We start from the raw sequence: 19128 nt of genomic DNA on the forward strand, positions 1-19128 counted from the left end.
GCTGTAATTTTATTTATCAAGGTGCCTTGATTATCAATAAAGAAATAACAACCGAACTAACATTACTACTCTACTACCTCAACAGTGCATGTACCTGTACAGTGGGACATGCATGTTGCACATGCTACACTGAGTTTTCGGTTCCAGAACAGGTGATCAGAATGAACTAAATCAACTCTAAGCATGTTCAGCCTGAGAGAAGCGCGCTCATGGTGAGCTTATAAAGCCATCATCAATGGAGTGCAGATAACATGATTTTCAGTGGCAGAAAGAGGAGTTAAAAGCAGAGCCACTTATTTCAAACCAACTGAATCGGAGATTTTAATGACCATGAATGAAGACGTGGAAAAAAAAAAAAACCTAATACAGCAGCTGCAGCGAAACAGCGTGAGTTGGGATGGAAAAAACTGCAGTGTGTTAATAGATAGTTTGAAGTGATGTTATGTAACATGATGCATTAATGTGTCTAATATACAGAAAATATAGACATTTATTTATCTTAACAGTGTCCATATACAGTACAGGCCAAAAGTTTGGACACACCTTCTCATTCAATGTGTTTTCTTTATTTTCATGACTATTTACATTGTAGATTCTCACTGAAGGCATCAAAACTATGAATGAACACATGTGGAGTTATGTACTTAACAAAAAAAAGGTGAAATAACTGAAAACATGTTTTATATTCTAGTTTCTTCAAAATAGCCACCCTTTGCTCTGATTACTGCTTTGCACACTCTTGGCATTCTCTCCATGAGCTTCAAGAGGTAGTCACCTGAAATGGTTTCCACTTCACAGGTGTGCCTTATCAGGGTTAATTAGTGGAATTTCTTGCTTTATCAATGGGGTTGGGACCATCAGTTGTGTTGTGCAGAAGTCAGGTTAATACACAGCCGACAGCCCTATTGGACAACTGTTAAAATTCATATTATGGCAAGAACCAATCAGCTAACTAAAGAAAAACGAGTGGCCATCATTACTTTAAGAAATGAAGGTCAGTCAGTCCGGAAAATTGCAAAAACTTTAAATGTGTCCCCAAGTGGAGTCGCAAAAACCATCAAGCGCTACAACCAAACTGGCACACATGAGGACCGACCCAGGAAAGGAAGACCAAGAGTCACCTCTGCTTCTGAGGATAAGTTCATCCGAGTCACCAGCCTCAGAAATGGCAAGTTAACAGCAGCTCAGATCAGAGACCAGATGAATGCCACACAGAGTTCTAGCAGCAGACCCATCTCTAGAACAACTGTTAAGAGGAGACTGCGCCAATCAGGCCTTCATGGTCAAATAGCTGCTAGGAAACCACTGCTAAGGAGAGGCAACAAGCAGAAGAGATTTGTTTGGGCCAAGAAACACAAGGAATGGACATTAGACCAGTGGAAATCTGTGCTTTGGTCTGATGAGTCCAAATTTGAGATCTTTGGTTCCAACCGCCGTGTCTTTGTGAGACGCAGAAAAGGTGAACGGATGGATTCCACATGCCTGGTTCCCACTGTGAAGCATGGAGGAGGAGGTGTGATGGTGTGGGGGTGTTTTGCTGGTGACACTGTTGGGGATTTATTCAAAATTGAAGGCACACTGAACCAGCATGGCTACCACAGCATCCTGCAGCGACATGCCATCCCATCCGGTTTGCGTTTAGTTGGACGATCATTTATTTTTCAACAGGACAATGACCCCAAACACACCTCCAGGCTGTGTAAGGGCTATTTGACCAAGAAGGAGAGTGATGGAGTGCTGCAGCAGATGACCTGGCCTCCACAGTCACCGGACCTGAACCCAATCGAGATGGTTTGGGGTGAGCTGGACCGCAGAGTGAAGGCAAAGGGGCCAACAAGTGCTAAACACCTCTGGGAACTCCTTCAAGACTGTTGGAAAACCATTTCAGGTGACTACCTCTTGAAGCTCATCGAGAGAATGCCAAGAGTGTGCAAAGCAGTAATCAGAGCAAAGGGTGGCTATTTTGAAGAAACTAGAATATAAAACTTGTTTTCAGTTATTTCACCTTTTTTTGTTAAGTACATAACTCCACATGTGTTCATTCATAGTTTTGATGCCTTCAGTGAGAATCTACAATGTAAATAGTCATGAAAATAAAGAAAACGCATTGAATGAGAAGGTGTGTCCAAACTTTTGGCCTGTACTGTATATTAATATAATTTGCTACATCCTCTTATTCAGCTGTATTCTGTTGGAGCCCAAACGCACTGGGCAGCAAATCAAAATCAAACACAAAGTTATTGTACAGACAGGTAAAAATTTTGCATATACTTACTTCATTCTGTCAATATTAGGCTTATGTTAATTGAACTGCTGTGAAATGACTTCCTATTCATGTAATCTCCTTTATGCTCAGATGGAGCTATGATGGGGATGTGAGTCCCATAGATGAGCCAATTACACGCGGAATTTTTTAATATATTAAAAGTATTCATAAATCATTGCAAAATGTATCTACGTATAATAATTTCTTATTAACACTGACAAACCTGCAGTTCTGTGGAATTCCTCTTTTCTATTTATTTAAAGATTATTTTTTGGGCTTTTGTTGCCTTTAATGGCAGGGCAGCATAGTATTAAGGGGGGAGAGAGAGAGGGAAAGACATGTAGCAAAAGACCGCAGGCTGGATTTGAACCCGCAGCTGCTGCAACAAGGACTCTGGCTCCTGTTCATGGGGCTCCTGCTCCATCCACTAACCCACCTGTCAAACATGTCTTTCATAATCCTTTCTGATTTATGTCCAGAGAAAACCGCTAAAACGGGAAAAAGTCTTGTCAGAGCCAGAGACACTTTTCTCACAGCCCAACAAACCGCTGTCCTGCTGATGTGTTCAGTGTATCTGATATTATAAAGAAAATAATCAAAGGGCAATGCATAAAATTTGCTGCGAAGACAATGCAAATCCATGATGTGTAACATCTGATATATCTGGGTGGAACAGATTGTTAGATGAATGATAGTGTGAGGTGAAACTGAATCTTTCATATAGACACTCCTACGGGGAGACATCCAAATGGGATCTAATCAACATCACCTTACTAAACAGCGTCTGAATAAAGTGTGCCTCAACCTCCACCACTTTATTCACAAAAGGACATGCCATGTTCCTCCTTCATGGCACACGCTCAGCAGGCGATCAGCCTCAGGCTTAAATGCTGGCTCACAGGTTTGCGTCACAGAGTATGTTGCCATAGTAACTGTTATGCTGAACTAGCTTTGTGAAACGGAAAAGTCAGAGTTTCCCTCATCTCAGGCTTAACACACTCAGAGTTTCCACTAATATTGCTTTCTGAAAAAGGGCCTTGCTCTACAGCTCGCACTGCTTGTGTGTGAGACAAAAGTCCTTGTTTGTTTGATGTAAGGGTTTGTGCTCTTGTTTGTGTGTGACGCAATTCCATAGTGCATTGTTGTGGGCGACAGATGTGTTTATAAAATGCAGCACTGTGACAATACAGCCACTTCATACGACAGAATTACTGTATGCAATGTGGACCTGCCAACAGGCATTCTACCCATGTTGGACACCTTCATATAGAGTCCACCTTCACTCTGTTCGTTGTTATTCATAAAATCCAGTGTAGGTCATACCCTTAACTGATAAACCGGAGACATGTACAGTAACACTGAACTTCATGATCAAAACTAAGCCCCTCTCTCTCTTGCTGCATAAATAATAATAAATACATAAAAATATTTAAAACAATATCTGCATTTTTCAGTACTACATTAATATGTAAGGTCTTAGAAAGTGACTTTCAAACTGCCCCCAACATAGAATTAGAATTGTCTCAAACTACGACTTACTTAATACTTGCTACAGTTGCTACAGTTTTGTGGCCTGTGATACAAATTTTCCAACCTCTCCAGCAACAGTCCCATGTGCAAAAAGTCCATGTACAGTCCTGCTATTGCCTTATTTTCAGTGAAACCAATAGAAATAATTAAAGTAACTCAAAGTATAATAATTGAAATTTGAAAACCAATTAATTATTTGATATTTCCTAAGAACTAGCCCAATATTGCCAAACCAAAACACAAATGTGAATTAGTCTGGAACCTCTCAGTTCATTTTCAATATCCAAAGGCTGTTGTCAATGACTGTAGACAAAAATGTCTCTGGACACAATTGGAATGAGCTACAACTAATTAGAGTGATGTAATGCGACCTAGCGCTGAGGAACGGACAAATGTAAACAGAATACAGCATGCAGAGATGAGCTATGAAGATATAGCATCAATATATCTAGAAAAAAGTGTTGCTGTTCGTTGCAATAGCAGCTCCAGCAGAAAGTTCAACATCAGCTGCAGCCATCTTGGTTGTTTACAAAGAACTGCCTCAATGGCACTCGTCTTTACTAAGCTAATTTTATGCTTACAGTGGTCACTCCGACGCTATGGGACATGGGCCAAATATGACATCATCACATATTTTGCATGAAGCGCAAGTAGTCAAGTCATCCTCTGAAACACGCCCTGTATTAGATAAACTGTTGTGATTGGCCCTTAGCAGGCAAGGCTGGCTAGAGGTCTGTCTGAACAGGAGGGGGCTAGACGCATCTGCCAGAGTAAATAAAACTTGACTTCACAGATTGGACTGGTTCCCAGGGTATAAGAACATAAAGCATGACAGAAAAACTTGGTTCATGTTGACTGATCTGATAAATGATTGCCTCTGTCTCCTCTTGGGTAACTACTCTCCATATGTTGACACCTGTAGAATATTCCTACCTTTCATTCTCCTTGACAACACTCTCCAACTTTACTTTGACATCTGTCATCAGTGCCTGTTGATTGAAACAAGTAGACCAACACCAACTGTTATTAATTAGTTCAGACATTCTGTGGTTAACAATTTTAAGTTTGGATTTGCAGAAAAGCCATACATGAGAAGAAATGATAAAAGATCAGCGTTCTTTTTAAAAGCCAACAAAAATATGTTAAAACAAACTGATAATGACATTCACTCAGCTCATCTTTTGAAGTTTGAAGCTTTCTACTTCTCAGTTTAGCATATTCCAAGATCTTAAATGTAACCTTTCATTACTTGATGTCTACAGTTTATAATATATCACGAACATATTATATTCCTTGATTTAATCTACAGAAATATTATAAACTGTAGCTACTGCAAAACTGTAACACTGAAACAACGGCATACACGAATTCAATTCGACAGTGAAGTGTCACTGTCGAATTCAATTCGTGTATGCCGTTGTTTCAGTGTTTTACCTGGTATCTCTGCAGCTGTTGAGTCATTTCATCCATGTGCCGATCATACTCCTCTAACAGAGGACCCATTATACTGTAACACAGATGAAGAATTATGTAATTTGTGTTAAAAAAGTTTTTGCTCTCCGTGCACTCATATCATACCCCGGACTTGAAACAAGAATGTGTTAACTGTCATATGAGAAAGTCTTTTATTGCACCTGACCTTCTGTCTGTGATCCAGGGTGTAGGAGACTCTACCCATCTCGCCTCCTCAACCTGATGAGCAGAGATGCAGGAATTGAGGGTAGGCATCATCGGGTGCCCAGTTGTAGTTATTTTTACTAAATACTCTTCATCAATCAAAATTCCAGTATGTGTCTGGTATACTTAGTCAAATAAGTCAATTACATAAATACAAGTTGTTTACTGAAGATACCAAGTAATAAACCACATATTAGTCAGTTTATAGAAGCATTTAAAGATGTCTTTGTACCTGAGATGCTGTGGCTTGAGTGCAGTGCCCATACTGATACTGGCTGAGAGCAGAATTTAATCTGTGGACTGAAAACAAATAAACACACACTCATGTTGCTCAACTATCAACGTTGTTTCCCCACCAAACTGGGCTATTTTGAAAATGCAATTTTTTTGCAAATGGAGTGCTAACATTGATCAGTAGCACACACAGTTATAGCAGAAAGAGTGTTACAAACATCTTGCAATCTGTAGTTGTAGTGAATCTAGAGCTGAGAATCTGACAATTCAAGGACTAATCCAGTGTCCGTTCAGCCATAAGTAAGTTAAGTTATTCAAACCTTAAAATGGGAGAGGGAATGAGACCAAGGCCCAATCCCAATATCCCCCCTTGTCCACTACCCTTTAGCCCTTGGCCCTACCCCTAGCCCTTGCCCACTACCCCTTGGCCCTCGAAATGAAGCAACGAGGGGTAGGGGTTGAAATCTTTCCCTAGGAATTGTGACACCACTCACTAAGTCACTGCGTCGGTTACGTTCACGCATACGTCACTATTTTAAACAGGAAGCTGCGAGCCATCTACATTTCCAACTGGCATCTACAATAGAGTCTCCAGTTGAGTTCATCCTACCGATCATGTTGGCATTATTCATCATGCTTTGTTCGATGAACGACAGATGACAGGGGATTTCTGCTAGCTAGACAGCTAACTAACCAGCTAACATTACGAGGCAGAGTAGTTATGCTAGCTGGCGTGTTATCGTAATGCGAAAAATCCGACAATTTTGCATTAGAGGACAGATGACAGATGCCAGATAGTGCGAGCTAGCTAGCTAGCTAACAAGCAACCTGACGACGGTAACGTTAGCTATGTATGAACTTTTTTCCCCGTCTCTTGCTCAGTGGTAGCCATGGCGACGTCTACTCCTCGCTGGCAAGTCAGCATCTGAAATCCCTCGCTCCGAAGGGCTAGTTTACCCACTACCCCTCGTTATGCCCCCCTTTGCGTGTGCAAAAAGGAATTGGGACACCCCTGGCAGGAACGTGCAAATGTAGGGGTAGGGCCAAGGGGAAGGGCTAAGGGTAGGTATTGGGATGGGCCCCAAGCTGTAGTACTCCACACTACAACCCTGGCTCCAAAAAAAATGTTGGGACATTGTAAATGCAAATAAAAAAATAATATGATGATTTACAGATCCTTTATGATCTGTATTCAATTGGAAACACTACAAAGAGAAGATATTTAATGTTCAAACTAATACATTTACACTTAATTCTGAATTTGATACTTGCAGCATGTTCCAAAAAAGTTGAGACCGGGGCAAGAAAAGACTGGGAAAGTTGTGGAATGCTCAAAAAACCTGTTTGGAACATTCCACAAGTAAACAAGTTCATTGATAACAGGTGGTGGCATCATAATTGGTATGAAAGGGGAATCCTCAGAGGCATGGTTGACTGATTATGTTTTAAAATGGAGGAGAAAACTTAGAAAGATAACTGGCAGAGGGTCTGTGGTCCTTCATCAGAGAGAGAGAAAAAAAAACCATTGAAAAAAAAGTAATTTTTAACAAACCTCCATTTCTACACAACCTGCACTAGTCTACATTAGTAAGTCTGGGGTGTTATGAAAACCAAGAATGCATCAAGAACAGTTTAACTGAGTGGAATGGGACTGGAAATGATTGTCAGAAGAATGGCTATTTCATATCAGAAATTATTATTCATAAATATAGTCGCAAGCAGCAATTTAAAACTTGAAAGCTGGGTAAGATAAAGATCTCTGACAGTTCAGGACACCTGCATTAAAGATTACCAACAGGTTTTATGACCTTTGGGCTTGAACCCCTAATAATAACAATCATAATAATAATAATAATAATAATGAAACAGGACAAAAACTACGAGCTGAAATCCCTAATAATAATAAAACAGGACAAAAATAATAGGGTTTCAGCCCTTTGGGCTTGAATCCTAAATACATTATGTAACCCAAAATGGTAGTAGGTTGCAGGCTAATAGCCAATCTTCAAGGTCAAACAAGGACAAACAATTTATATACATGAAATATCCTTACAACACATAACAATACGAATTGGAAAATTAAACCTGGTTGAACAGTGTAAAACCTAGGCTTGCTATTCTCAACACTCACAAGACCATCTTCAAAGGCCAACAACTGCAACAAGGTACAAACAATTTAGATGAATGAAATGGCCTCTAAACAACTATCTAATTCCAACCCCTCCTATTTATTTTACACACAGGTTCTAGTGGAAGCTATTCCCAACTAGGCAGGGGTGATATCTAGGCATATTCCGAAATCTCAAACATACGATTTTCAATACCGTCATAACTACAGACCCTCATCTCCCAACTAAAATGATTAAGAGTTGATGTATTGAGATGATGTGGTGCGAATCATGCACCACCAGAGGTCAGTCTTTACTCGTGAACAGGAAGCTGAGCTGAGAAAGATGGGGAATGCAAGTGGTGGGGATAATGTTACAGGAGAAGTAAAAAACAAAAATGCTATTTGGAAGCACTGCCATATCTTTATCTTGAGACAACTTCTTCCAACAACAAAAGCAGTTTATTAGCCACATAATTGTATTCAACACATCACTTTTGTTCAGCCCACGAATGTGTCATATCCACACAGCAACAAGTGTGATCAGGTCCTCCAGCCAGAAGGGCGCACATTTCCTATGTATTTGTTATTCTATGGGTCATTATTATAAACCCAGCAAGACTTGAAAGGCTTGAGTGCATATCTAATTACCTCATACACTGTATACCCTGCTGATATGTCAGGAAGGTATGAATGATAAACACATATATCTAGCATATATCTATCTCTCTCTCTCTCTCTCTCTATATATATATATACATATAGATACAGTACAGGCCAAAAGTTTGGACACACCTTCTCATTCAGTGCGTTTTCTTTATTTTCATGACTATTTACATTGTAGATTCTCACTGAAGGCATCAAAACTATGAATGAACACATGTGGAGTTATGTACTTAACAAAAAAAGGTGAAATAACTGAAAACATGTTTTATATTCTAGTTTCTTCAAAATAGCCACCCTTTGCTCTGATTACTGCTTTGCACACTCTTGGCATTCTCTCCATGAGCTTCAAGAGGTAGTCACCTGAAATGGTTTTCCAACAGTCTTGAAGGAGTTCCCAGAGGTGTTTAGCACTTGTTGGCCCCTTTGCCTTCACTCTGCGGTCCAGCTCACCCCAAACCATCTCGATTGGGTTCAGGTCCGGTGACTGTGGAGGCCCGGTCATCAGCCGCAGCACTCCATCACTCTCCTTCTTGGTCAAATAGCCCTTACACAGCCTGGAGGTGTGTTTGGGGTCATTGTCCTGTTGAAAAATAAATGATCGTCCAACTAAAGGCAAACCGGATGGGATGGCATGTCGCTGCAGGATGCTGTGGTAGCCATGCTGGTTCAGTGTGCCTTCAATTTTGAATAAATCCCCAACAGTGTCACCAGCAAAACACCCCCACACCATCACACCTCCTCCACCATGCTTCACAGTGGGAACCAGGCATGTGGAATCCATCCGTTCACCTTTTCTGCGTCTCACAAAGACACGGCGGTTGGAACCAAAGATCTCAAATTTGGACTCATCAGACCAAAGCACAGATTTCCACTGGTCTAATGTCCATTCCTTGTGTTTCTTGGCCCAAACAAATCTCTCCTGCTTGTTGCCTCTCCTTAGCAGTGGTTTCCTAGCAGCTATTTGACCATGAAGGCCTGATTCGCGCAGTCTCCTCTTAACAGTTGCTCTAGAGATGGGTCTGCTGCTAGAACTCTGTGTGGCATTCATCTGGTCTCTGATCTGAGCTGCTGTTAACTTGCCATTTCTGAGGCTGGTGACTCGGATGAACTTATCCTCAGAAGCAGAGGTGACTCTTGGTCTTCCTTTCCTGGGTCGGTCCTCATGTGTGCCAGTTTGGTTGTAGCGCTTGATGGTTTTTGCGACTCCATTTGGGGACACATTTAAAGTTTTTGCAATTTTCCGGACTGACTGACCTTCATTTCTTAAAGTAATGATGGCCACTCGTTTTTCTTTAGTTAGCTGATTGGTTCTTGCCATAATATGAATTTTAACAGTTGTCCAATAGGGCTGTCGGCTGTGTATTAACCTGACTTCTGCACAACACAACTGATGGTCCCAACCCCATTGATAAAGCAAGAAATTCCACTAATTAACCCTGATAAGGCACACCTGTGAAGTGGAAACCATTTCAGGTGACTATCTCTTGAAGCTCATCGAGAGAATGCCAAGAGTGTGCAAAGCAGTAATCAGAGCAAAGGGTGGCTATTTTGAAGAAACTAGAATATAAAACATGTTTTCAGTTATTTCACCTTTTTTTGTTAAGTACATAACTCCACATGTGTTCATTCATAGTTTTGATGCCTTCAGTGAGAATCTACAATGTAAATAGTCATGAAAATAAAGAAAACGCATTGAATGAGAAGGTGTGTCCAAACTTTTGGCCTGTACTGTATATATAAGAGAGAGAGAGAGAGAGAGAGAGAATATAATTTAACCACCTTAATACTCACCTACTGAACCAAGTACCTGATCACTGCGTACCAATCATCAAAAATACCAAGGGACATACCTGTAGGTTTTGATAGGATGAACTGTGAATTAAATTAAGTTATTTTAACTTGAGTTTAATATATTGGATATTTAAGATTTGTTACAGGAGATTGGGGAGTTTGGAGAACTACTGAGGAAACTGACCTTTGTGGGTCAAAGATGGTTTTGACAGGATGAATTATGAACGGAATGAAATTCTTTTCAATTCAGTTAAATATACTGGATATTTGGGATTTGAACAACAGAAAAATCAAACTGCCCCCAAAAATGATAATGCATCAAAATTGGTGTTGTTATTTATCATTCACATATCACAGACTGTGATAAATGAAATAAAAAATCCATTCAACATTTATTATATAGTTAATCTTAATTCATGTTTTTTTTTTTTTCATTAAAGTAACAGTGACTTCATGTAAATAAAATGGCAAATAAATTGTGAAAATCCTCAAAAGGAATGAATATTTCATATGCATAATCTGAGCACAACTTGGTTAAAAGATTTAAGCAAAAAAATGTAGAGAAATATATTAATATTTAATATTTTTTAGTTGTTCACACCGTTCCAAAGGGGACAGGTGTGATTTTTTATAAGATGGCCCGCAGGGTTAAAAATGCAAGGTTCTTATGAAGGTGGTGTGAGCTTATAATTTGAAACTTGTAAACACAAGCCATGTGACCTAATGAAACTTTGACATGTGTGATGATCAAACAACACATCCATATTCATTTGAAATCATGTGACCCAATGAAAGCTTGAGTGATGTGTACTGGCTGCTTTGAGGATCTAAGTGCAGCAAACAGACACAAATATATACTAAGACCTACAAATGTTGAATTAATATCTGATTGTATACATATGTGACACTAATCATATGTGTATAATAACAGTAGAAGTATGACACACACAGACAGACAGACATAGACGGCCGAGTTCTCGACATGCAGAGAGGGAGAGAAGGGAGAAAGAGGACAGAGGAGGGAGAGAGAGAGAGAGAGAGAGAGAGAGGGGTGACAGGGAGTGGAGTGTGTGTGTGTGTGTGTGTGTGTGTGTCTGTGTCCGTGTCTGTCTGTGTGTGCCATCCTTCTACTGTTATTATACACATATGATTATTGTCACATATGTATACTATCAGATATTAATATATACTTCCCACATGTTGTACCACAATAGCCAGAATCATAAGTCAAACTCAATTTTAAAAACTGTAAAGGGTTCTTATGAAGGTGGTGTGAGCGTATATTTTGAAAGTTATAGACATAAGCCATGTGACATAATGAAACTTTGACATGCGTGATGATCAAACAACACATCCATATTCATTTGAAATCATGTGACCTAGTGAACGCTTGTGTGATGTGCAGTGGCTGTTGTGAGGATCTAAGTGCAGCAAACAGACACAAATATGTACTAGTTAATGTCAGTGGAGAAACTGAGCAGGACTACATGTATTCCAATTCTTCATGAGGTAGAAGAGTTTCACCAGGACATCTTGTATTTACAGGTTTTTGCTATCAGGCATTTCTTTCAAAGTTTTAGGAATGACTTTGGTAAATGTTATACTGTCATGTCTGTGTGACCACACACACACACACACTTCACTCTGACACACAGACTGTCAGAGTGAAGCTTTTGTTATGCTAATTAATGACAGCTGCAGCTCACACAGACTTTCTCAAACAAATCCTTCCAGATCCCAAACCGTGGGTCCCATCTTCAATCTGAAAGCATCACCAGATAGATAAATTTGTTCTGAACGCAAACATATAAAGCTTGTATGTCTATGGACTGAAAAATGTCACCTTAATCACAAGTTTGCAGTGTGTTGGCCCTCATCTTTTCTTACAGAGATCATCATGAGGAGTTGTGTCCTGCACCTTCTAAAGCTTCTAAAATCCAAACCGTTCAAGTTATGACAAAGTCCTTCACAAGTAATGTTCAGCAGGGGTAGAGCTGTAATTTGTGCAAGTTTGAAGCAGTTATGATAAATGGTGTAGGAGCAAATAATTTTTGATCGACAGAATTTGTGAAAAACGCCATCTTACATTCAAAGACCGACAGCGCACTTCCTGTTGGAGTTAGGTCAGGGGTTGCAGTGCAACATTTGTAGATCTTTATGAGACGAACGAGACAGTTTTGGTTTGGTCTTTCTAAGTGGTTCCTACCCGTCGCACCGGGCATTTTAGTGTGTCTAGGTGGCACAACAAATCGTCAGGAGGTTTTGGAGCACATCACCTGAAACACGCCATAACATCCAAACCATTCGAGGATTGAAAAAGTTACGCACAATAATTGATAAGGACACTTTGAACAATGTGTGCGAGTTTGAAGCCGATACGATAAACGGTGTAGGAGGAGATGTTTTTTTAAAGGAATTTCTTTTTTTGAGGAAAATTCTTACTTTGAAAGGAAATAGCTCACTTCCTGTTGGGTTAAGGCCAGGTCTTGATGAGACGAACATGGCTGTTTTGGTTTGAGCTTCCTACGACGTTCCTACTGGCTGCAGCGGCCATTTTAGTGGTCTGAACTGTTAGGTGACGCTAGAGAGCCCATTTTGGCACTTTTCAGATTAATTTTTTCATTTTATAAAATTTTTCGCCAGTCCTGACATGCGTGCCAATTTTGGTGAGTTTTGGAGCATGTTCAGGGGGTCAAATTCCAGTTTAAACTCGCGTACGCTGAAAGAAAGAAAGAAACAAAGAATAATAATAATAATAATAATAATAATAATAAACACTACAAGAACAATAGGGTCCTCACCTTTCAGCCGAGGTCCCTAATTAAAGCTGCAAGCAGCGTTTGGCGGGACCTCGCACTCTCGCCCGTTTCGGCCCCCAGCTTATGTCGTCACTGTGAATTATTTAGAAATATCAAACATATTGCCACAAACATCAGAAAATCCTTACAGAGCTGAACGTTTTGATGTTTGAATGCTTTCTGTAGGTGTAGGTATGTAGAAGTGACGTCACAATATGCAAATTAGATGAGTTAATTTATTCCCATCAGATTCCTCGTCCTTTATTTTGAGGAAGAGACAACAAAAACAACACAAAACAAAATAAATTTATTGTGTAAATATGTTCAAAATGTTGTTTTACTGAGATGTATGAAATCCAATATGGCCACCGCCTAGTGACGTCACAATATGCAAATTAGATGAGTTAATTTAATCCCATGACAAACTTTGGGTCATGATGAATATTTTTCTCATTTACAGTATGCCTTTATCTCTCAACACTTTCAAGCCACAGCCTTTTAAATGTTGAAATGAAAATGGAATATTTTCCTCAATAAACTCTGGCACCTAAAGGGTTAAAATGGAGATGCTGCCCCTGTCATGTCTGCATGTAAGATTTAGACACATACACACACATCATGTTTCTGTGAGTTTGTGTGTGACAGCGGTTGCCATGGTAATTAAGTAGGTGCACCTGGCAGAAGAGCAGAGAGAGACAGACAGACAACAGAGAGACCTGTTTTAGTGGAGATTTAACTCCTCAAAGAAGTTCTTCCCATTCCCAAACCGTTGGTCCAATCATGAAAATAATGTGATGATGAGAGAGAGCCACTTCTTGTGAACGCACATGTCATGTTTTATATTTCTCGAGTCAAAAATGGGGTCACCAGAGCGAGTTACAAATGTGTTGCACCTCAGCTGTTTCCAGAAATTTCTCCTCTCAGATTACATGGGAGTGAATGAGAAAAAAATTGGCGCTCCCTTCGCTTTGGAGCCGCTCAACAAAAATGTGTACGTGTGACAGATTCCATGTCAACATTTCTGTGACCAGGACAAATTTTCCTACGTTTTGTGGTATAAATTGTGTATGTACAGTGAAAATTGTGGCCGTATGAGCGAGTTGAAGAGAAAATTTCTTCATGAGTTTATAGCTGCTCTCCACTCTAGCGATGACATCACCCACTCTAGCTCACGCAATACACACCCATTATAAAGTCTGAGAAGGGCTGAAAACTCCATATATTTTAAACTGACTTTGTAGAAAAACTAAAAGAGATATTGAAAATTTGAATTAGTTCCTGAAAGTCGATGGCAGCGTCAACGTTTGAGAGTTGGAATGGAGTTTCTACGTCAATGTATGAATTCGTGATGTGTGGGTGAAGATGAGTGAGTTTGAAGGATTTTCTCATTGACTTCCATTATAACAAAGTTTCAGAACACGCTGAATATTTTTGAAAGTTTGAATGGGATTGAAAAGTTGAATCATATGTAAAATGTCTGCAAAATGATGAATATTTTCCATTTTGAATGGAGTTTCTAGCTGAAAGTATGAATCGGTAGTCACAGTTTGAAAAAAGTTGAAATTTCTCGGCAAGTATTAGGAAAAAAGTGAATACATCCGTGAATGTCCTAATTCAGCTGAACGTTTTCATGTTTGAATGGTTTGAATCGGTTGAAGTTTGTGGAACTAGTAGCGGTCCAACCGTTTTTGCTCCATCCGCTTTTACAGAAGTCGGAATTTTAACGTTGAATTCCCGGGAAAATATGAACGTTATGGAAAAATCTGAAAGTTTCTGATAATGTCCTGATGAAGCCGAATCAGAAGAAGCTTGAATGGTTTGAATCAGCTGAAGTATGTTGAAGATAACTGAAGTCAAAAAACGTGGCGGAAGAATAATAATAAGAAAAATAAAGAATTTTGGTAGTAGAAAAACATAGGTTCTGAATGCTTGCAGCATTCACACCCAATAAGAAAAATAAAGAATTTTGGTAGTAGAAGAACATAGGTTGTGAATGCTTCCAGCATTCACACCCAATAATAAACGCACCAAAAACAATACGGTCCTCACCTTTGGCGAGGACTCCTCTGTGAGCAGTCCTCTGCCTCCGGGCTCGGTCCCTAATTAAAGCTGCAAGCAGCTGTGATCGGGCCCTCGCTCCCCCATGCAACCGTTGGGGCCTAAGGCACGTGGGAGCTGTCGCACGAAGCGAGAAGGGACAAAAAACCTGGCAGGAGTGAAAAAACACAATGTTTCGTTCATCCACCAGGTGGCGCTACAAGCGTAACCAGATGTGGCCAGGTGTGTTCAGGGGTGGACCCTCATCACACATGAAATTTCGAGCAAATCGGACAATGCATGAAGAATTTATACCAAGTTGATGTTCAGTTGCGAAGAATGAAAAGTCACCACCGCCGCCGCGGCAGCCTGCAACATGACAGGAGACGTGTGTCACTGTGGACATTCATCCACTTGATCGTCATGTGGCCACAAAATGGAGTTGATCAGGTCAGGAGCTTGAGGTTGGTGTTTGTCAGTGTAAAAGATGGCATTTCCTGTTTCCACAAGGGGGCGCCATGAGCAATATTGCCTACGAGCATATGGAGGCATTGAGGGCGGGGCTCTTATCATGTACAGAAATTTTGAAGCAGTTTGGATGAATTATGTGGGAGAGAGAGCTGCTTGAATATGCATGGCGATGGATCAAAAATGGCAGCGCCATAGCAGCCACGCCCTTTGACCTACAGACATGCAGAGCACAACTTTTGATCAGCATGGTGTCTGGATGATCTGTAAAAAATCTGAAATCGACTGGATGAAATCCCTAGGACTAATTCGTTAAAATACACCATGTGGAAATCACACCAAAATGACAAGTCAAAATCAAAATGGCCGACTTCCTGTTTGGAGTAGACCATTGGTGCCAGAGACTTTAATGTGCGCCTGGACAACATACACATGTGTACCAATTTTCATGTTCCAACTCCAAAAAAAATCCTATGAGGAGGGTTTTTCGAAAATTTCAAGGGGGCGCTATAGAGGCATTTTGTCCCCCTCATGGGTGACGCCCCTTTCAGATGCAAGAGCTTGCCATTCTTGACCTGTGTGTCAATTTTCATGAGGATATGGGGACGGTGAAGCCATCAAAAAGCCAAACGTATTTGGTGGCAAGGGAGGCACCATAGCGGCCACGCCCCTTGACATAGAGGAAAGCTTTTAATAACTTTTCATCAGCATGGTCTCTGGATGATCTGTAAAAAATCTGAAATCGATTGGATGAAATCCCTAGGACAAGTTTGTTAAAATGCAACGTGGAAATCACGCCAAAATGACAAGTCAAAATCAAAATGGCCGACTTACTGTTTGGAGTAGACCATTGGTGCCAGAGACTTTTATGAGCGTCTGGACAATGTACACGTGTACCAATTTTCATGTTCCAACTGCAAAAAAACCCTTATGGGGAGGGGTTTTTGAAAATTTCAAGGGGGCGCTATAGAGGCATTTTGTCCCCCCTATGGGCGACACCCCTATCAGATGCAAGAGCTTGCCATTCTTGACCTGTGTATCCATTTTCATGAGGAGATGAGGTTGCTGAAGCCATCAAAATGCCAAACGTATTTAGTGGCGAGGGATCGATAGTCACCACGCCGCCACATGGACACCATTAGACATAGCTTCACAGTGTTCATAAGGTAGCTTCACCAACTTGTTCTGCATGCATTAGAAGTGGAATGAAGTTGATACGCTCAAGTTTGTGGCATTAGTACATGTTAAAGTAAAAACTGGTCACTTCCTGTTACCACCGGGGGGCGCTATGAGTAAGGTGGGACATTAACATATCTGGGCGTAAACAGCACGATTTCAATAGGGTCCCCGGACGACTTCGTCGTCGCTCGGGCCCTAATAATTAAAGCTGCAAGCAGCTGTGATCGGGCCCTCGCTCCCCCATGTAACCGCGGGGGCCTGAGGCACGTGGGGGCTGTGGCGCAAAGCGAGAAGGGAGAAAAAACCTGGCAGGAGCGAAAAAACGCAATGTTTCGTTCATCCACCAGGTGGCGCTACGAGCGTAACCAGATGTGGCCAGGTGCATTCAGGGGTGGACCGTCATCACACGTGAAGTTTCAAGCAAATCTGACAATGTCGATGTATAATAGGGCATTTCCTGTTTCCACAAGGGGGCGGCATGAGCATAACCAGATGTGGGCAGGTGCGTTCAGGGGTGGACCGTTATCACACATGGGAAGTTTCGAGCAAATCTGACAATGTCAATGTATAATAGGGCATTTCCTGTTTCCACAAGGGGGCGGCATGAGCAAAACCAGATGTGGGCAGGTGCATTCAGGGGTGGACCCTCATCACACGTGAAATTTCGAGCAAATCGGACAATACATGAAGGATTTATATTAAGTTGATGTTCCGTGGCGAAGGATGAAAAGTCGCCACTGCTGCGGCCTGCAACATGACAGGACACGTGTGTCACTGTGGAGATTCATCAACTTGATCGTCATGTGGCCACAAAATGGAGTTGATCAGGTCAGGAGCTTGAGGCTGGCGTTTGTCAGTGTAAAAGATGGCATTTCCTGTTTCTACAAGAGGGCGCCATGAGCAAGATTGCCTTCGAGCATATGGAGGTGTTGAGGTCGGGGCTCTTATCATGTACAGAAATTTTGAAGCAGTTTGGATCAATTATGTGGGAGAGAAAGCTGCTTGAATATGCATGGCGATGGATCAAAAATGGCAGCACCATAGCAGCTACGCCCTTTGACCTACAGACATGCAGAGCACAAATTTTGATCAGCATGGTGTCTGGATGATCTGTAAAAAATCTGAAGTCGATTGGATGAAATCCCTAGGACTAGTTCGTTTAAATACAACATGTGGAAATCACGTCAAAATGACAAGTCAAAATCAAAATGGCCGACTTCCTGTTTGGAGTAGACCATTGGTGCCAGAGACTTTTATGTGCGTCTGGACAACATACACATGTGTACCACTTTTCATGTTCCAACTCCAAAAAAAATCCTACGGGGAGGGTTTTTCGAAAATTTCAAGGGGGCGCTATAGAGGCATTTTGTCCCCCTCATGGGTGACGCCCCTTTCAGATGCAAGAGCTTGCCATTCTTGACCTGTGTGTCAATTTTCATGAGGATATGGGGACGGTGAAGCCATCAAAAAGCCAAACGTATTTGGTGGCGAGGGAGGCACCATAGCGGCCACGCCCCTTGACATAGAGGAAAGCTTTTAATAACTTTTCATCAGCATGGTCTCTGGATGATCTGTAAAAAATATGAAGTCAATTGGATGAAATCCCTAGGACTAGTTCGTTAAAATACAACATGTGGAAATCACGCCAAAATGACAAGTCAAAATCAAAATGGCCGACTTCCTGTTTGGACTAGACCATTGGTGCCAGAGACTTTTATGAGCGTCTGGACAATATACACATGTGTACCAATTTTCATGTTCCAACTCCAAAAAAACCCTTATGGGGAGGGGTTTTTGAAAATTTCAAGGGGGCGCTATAGAGGCATTTTGTCCCCCCCATGGGCGACGCCCCTATCAGATGCAAGAGCTTGCCATTCTTGACCTGTGTATCCATTTTCATGAGGAGATGAGGTTGCTGAAGCCATCAAAATGCCAAACGTATTTAGTGGCGAGGGATTGATAGTCACCACGCCACCACATGGACACCATTAGACATAGCTTCACAGCGTTTATAGGGTAGCTTCACCAACTTGTTCTGCATGCATTAGAAGTGGAATGAAGTTGATACGCTCAAGTTTGTGGCATTAGTACATGTTAAAGTAAAAACTGGTCACTTCCTGTTACCACCGGGGGGCGCTATGAGTAAGGTGGGATATTAACATATCGGGGCGTTCAGGGCGGAGCCATCATCATGTCCAGCAAGTTTGAAGCTGCTGAGATCAAGTATGTGGGCAGGAGAGCCGTTTGAAATTCGATGGCAAAAAAATGAAAACTCGCCAAAATTTGTCACGTCCTAGCGGTCACGTCCCTTGACATAGAGAAAAGCTTTTAATACCTTTTGATCAGCATGTTCTCAGGATGATCTGTACCAACTT

General features: G+C 41.1%; 1 protein-coding gene across 13 annotated transcripts in view; it reads right to left on the bottom strand.

Moving 5' to 3' along the window:
- sclt1 (sodium channel and clathrin linker 1) overlaps positions 1 to 19128 on the bottom strand; it is a 164408-nt gene that overhangs the window by 99171 nt on the left and 46109 nt on the right. For 12 of the 13 annotated variants that reach the window (XR_013488366.1, XR_013488369.1, XM_078163298.1 and 9 more), the window contains 4 exons: positions 5706 to 5773; positions 5436 to 5488; positions 5231 to 5303; positions 4730 to 4785 (listed from right to left, as the gene is read on the bottom strand). Coding sequence is in view for 11 of the 13 variants with exons in the window: in XM_078163298.1 (XP_078019424.1) it covers positions 4730 to 4785; positions 5231 to 5303; positions 5436 to 5488; positions 5706 to 5773 (250 nt within the window). In the remaining 2 variants the exon portion in view is untranslated. The remainder of the gene's footprint in view (positions 1 to 4729; positions 4786 to 5230; positions 5304 to 5435; positions 5489 to 5705; positions 5774 to 19128) is intronic. The other variant, XM_078163267.1, reaches the window with a different exon arrangement.

Source organism: Epinephelus lanceolatus, chromosome 3, assembly GCF_041903045.1.
Source record: "Epinephelus lanceolatus isolate andai-2023 chromosome 3, ASM4190304v1, whole genome shotgun sequence".
Taxonomy (NCBI): domain Eukaryota; kingdom Metazoa; phylum Chordata; class Actinopteri; order Perciformes; family Serranidae; genus Epinephelus; species Epinephelus lanceolatus.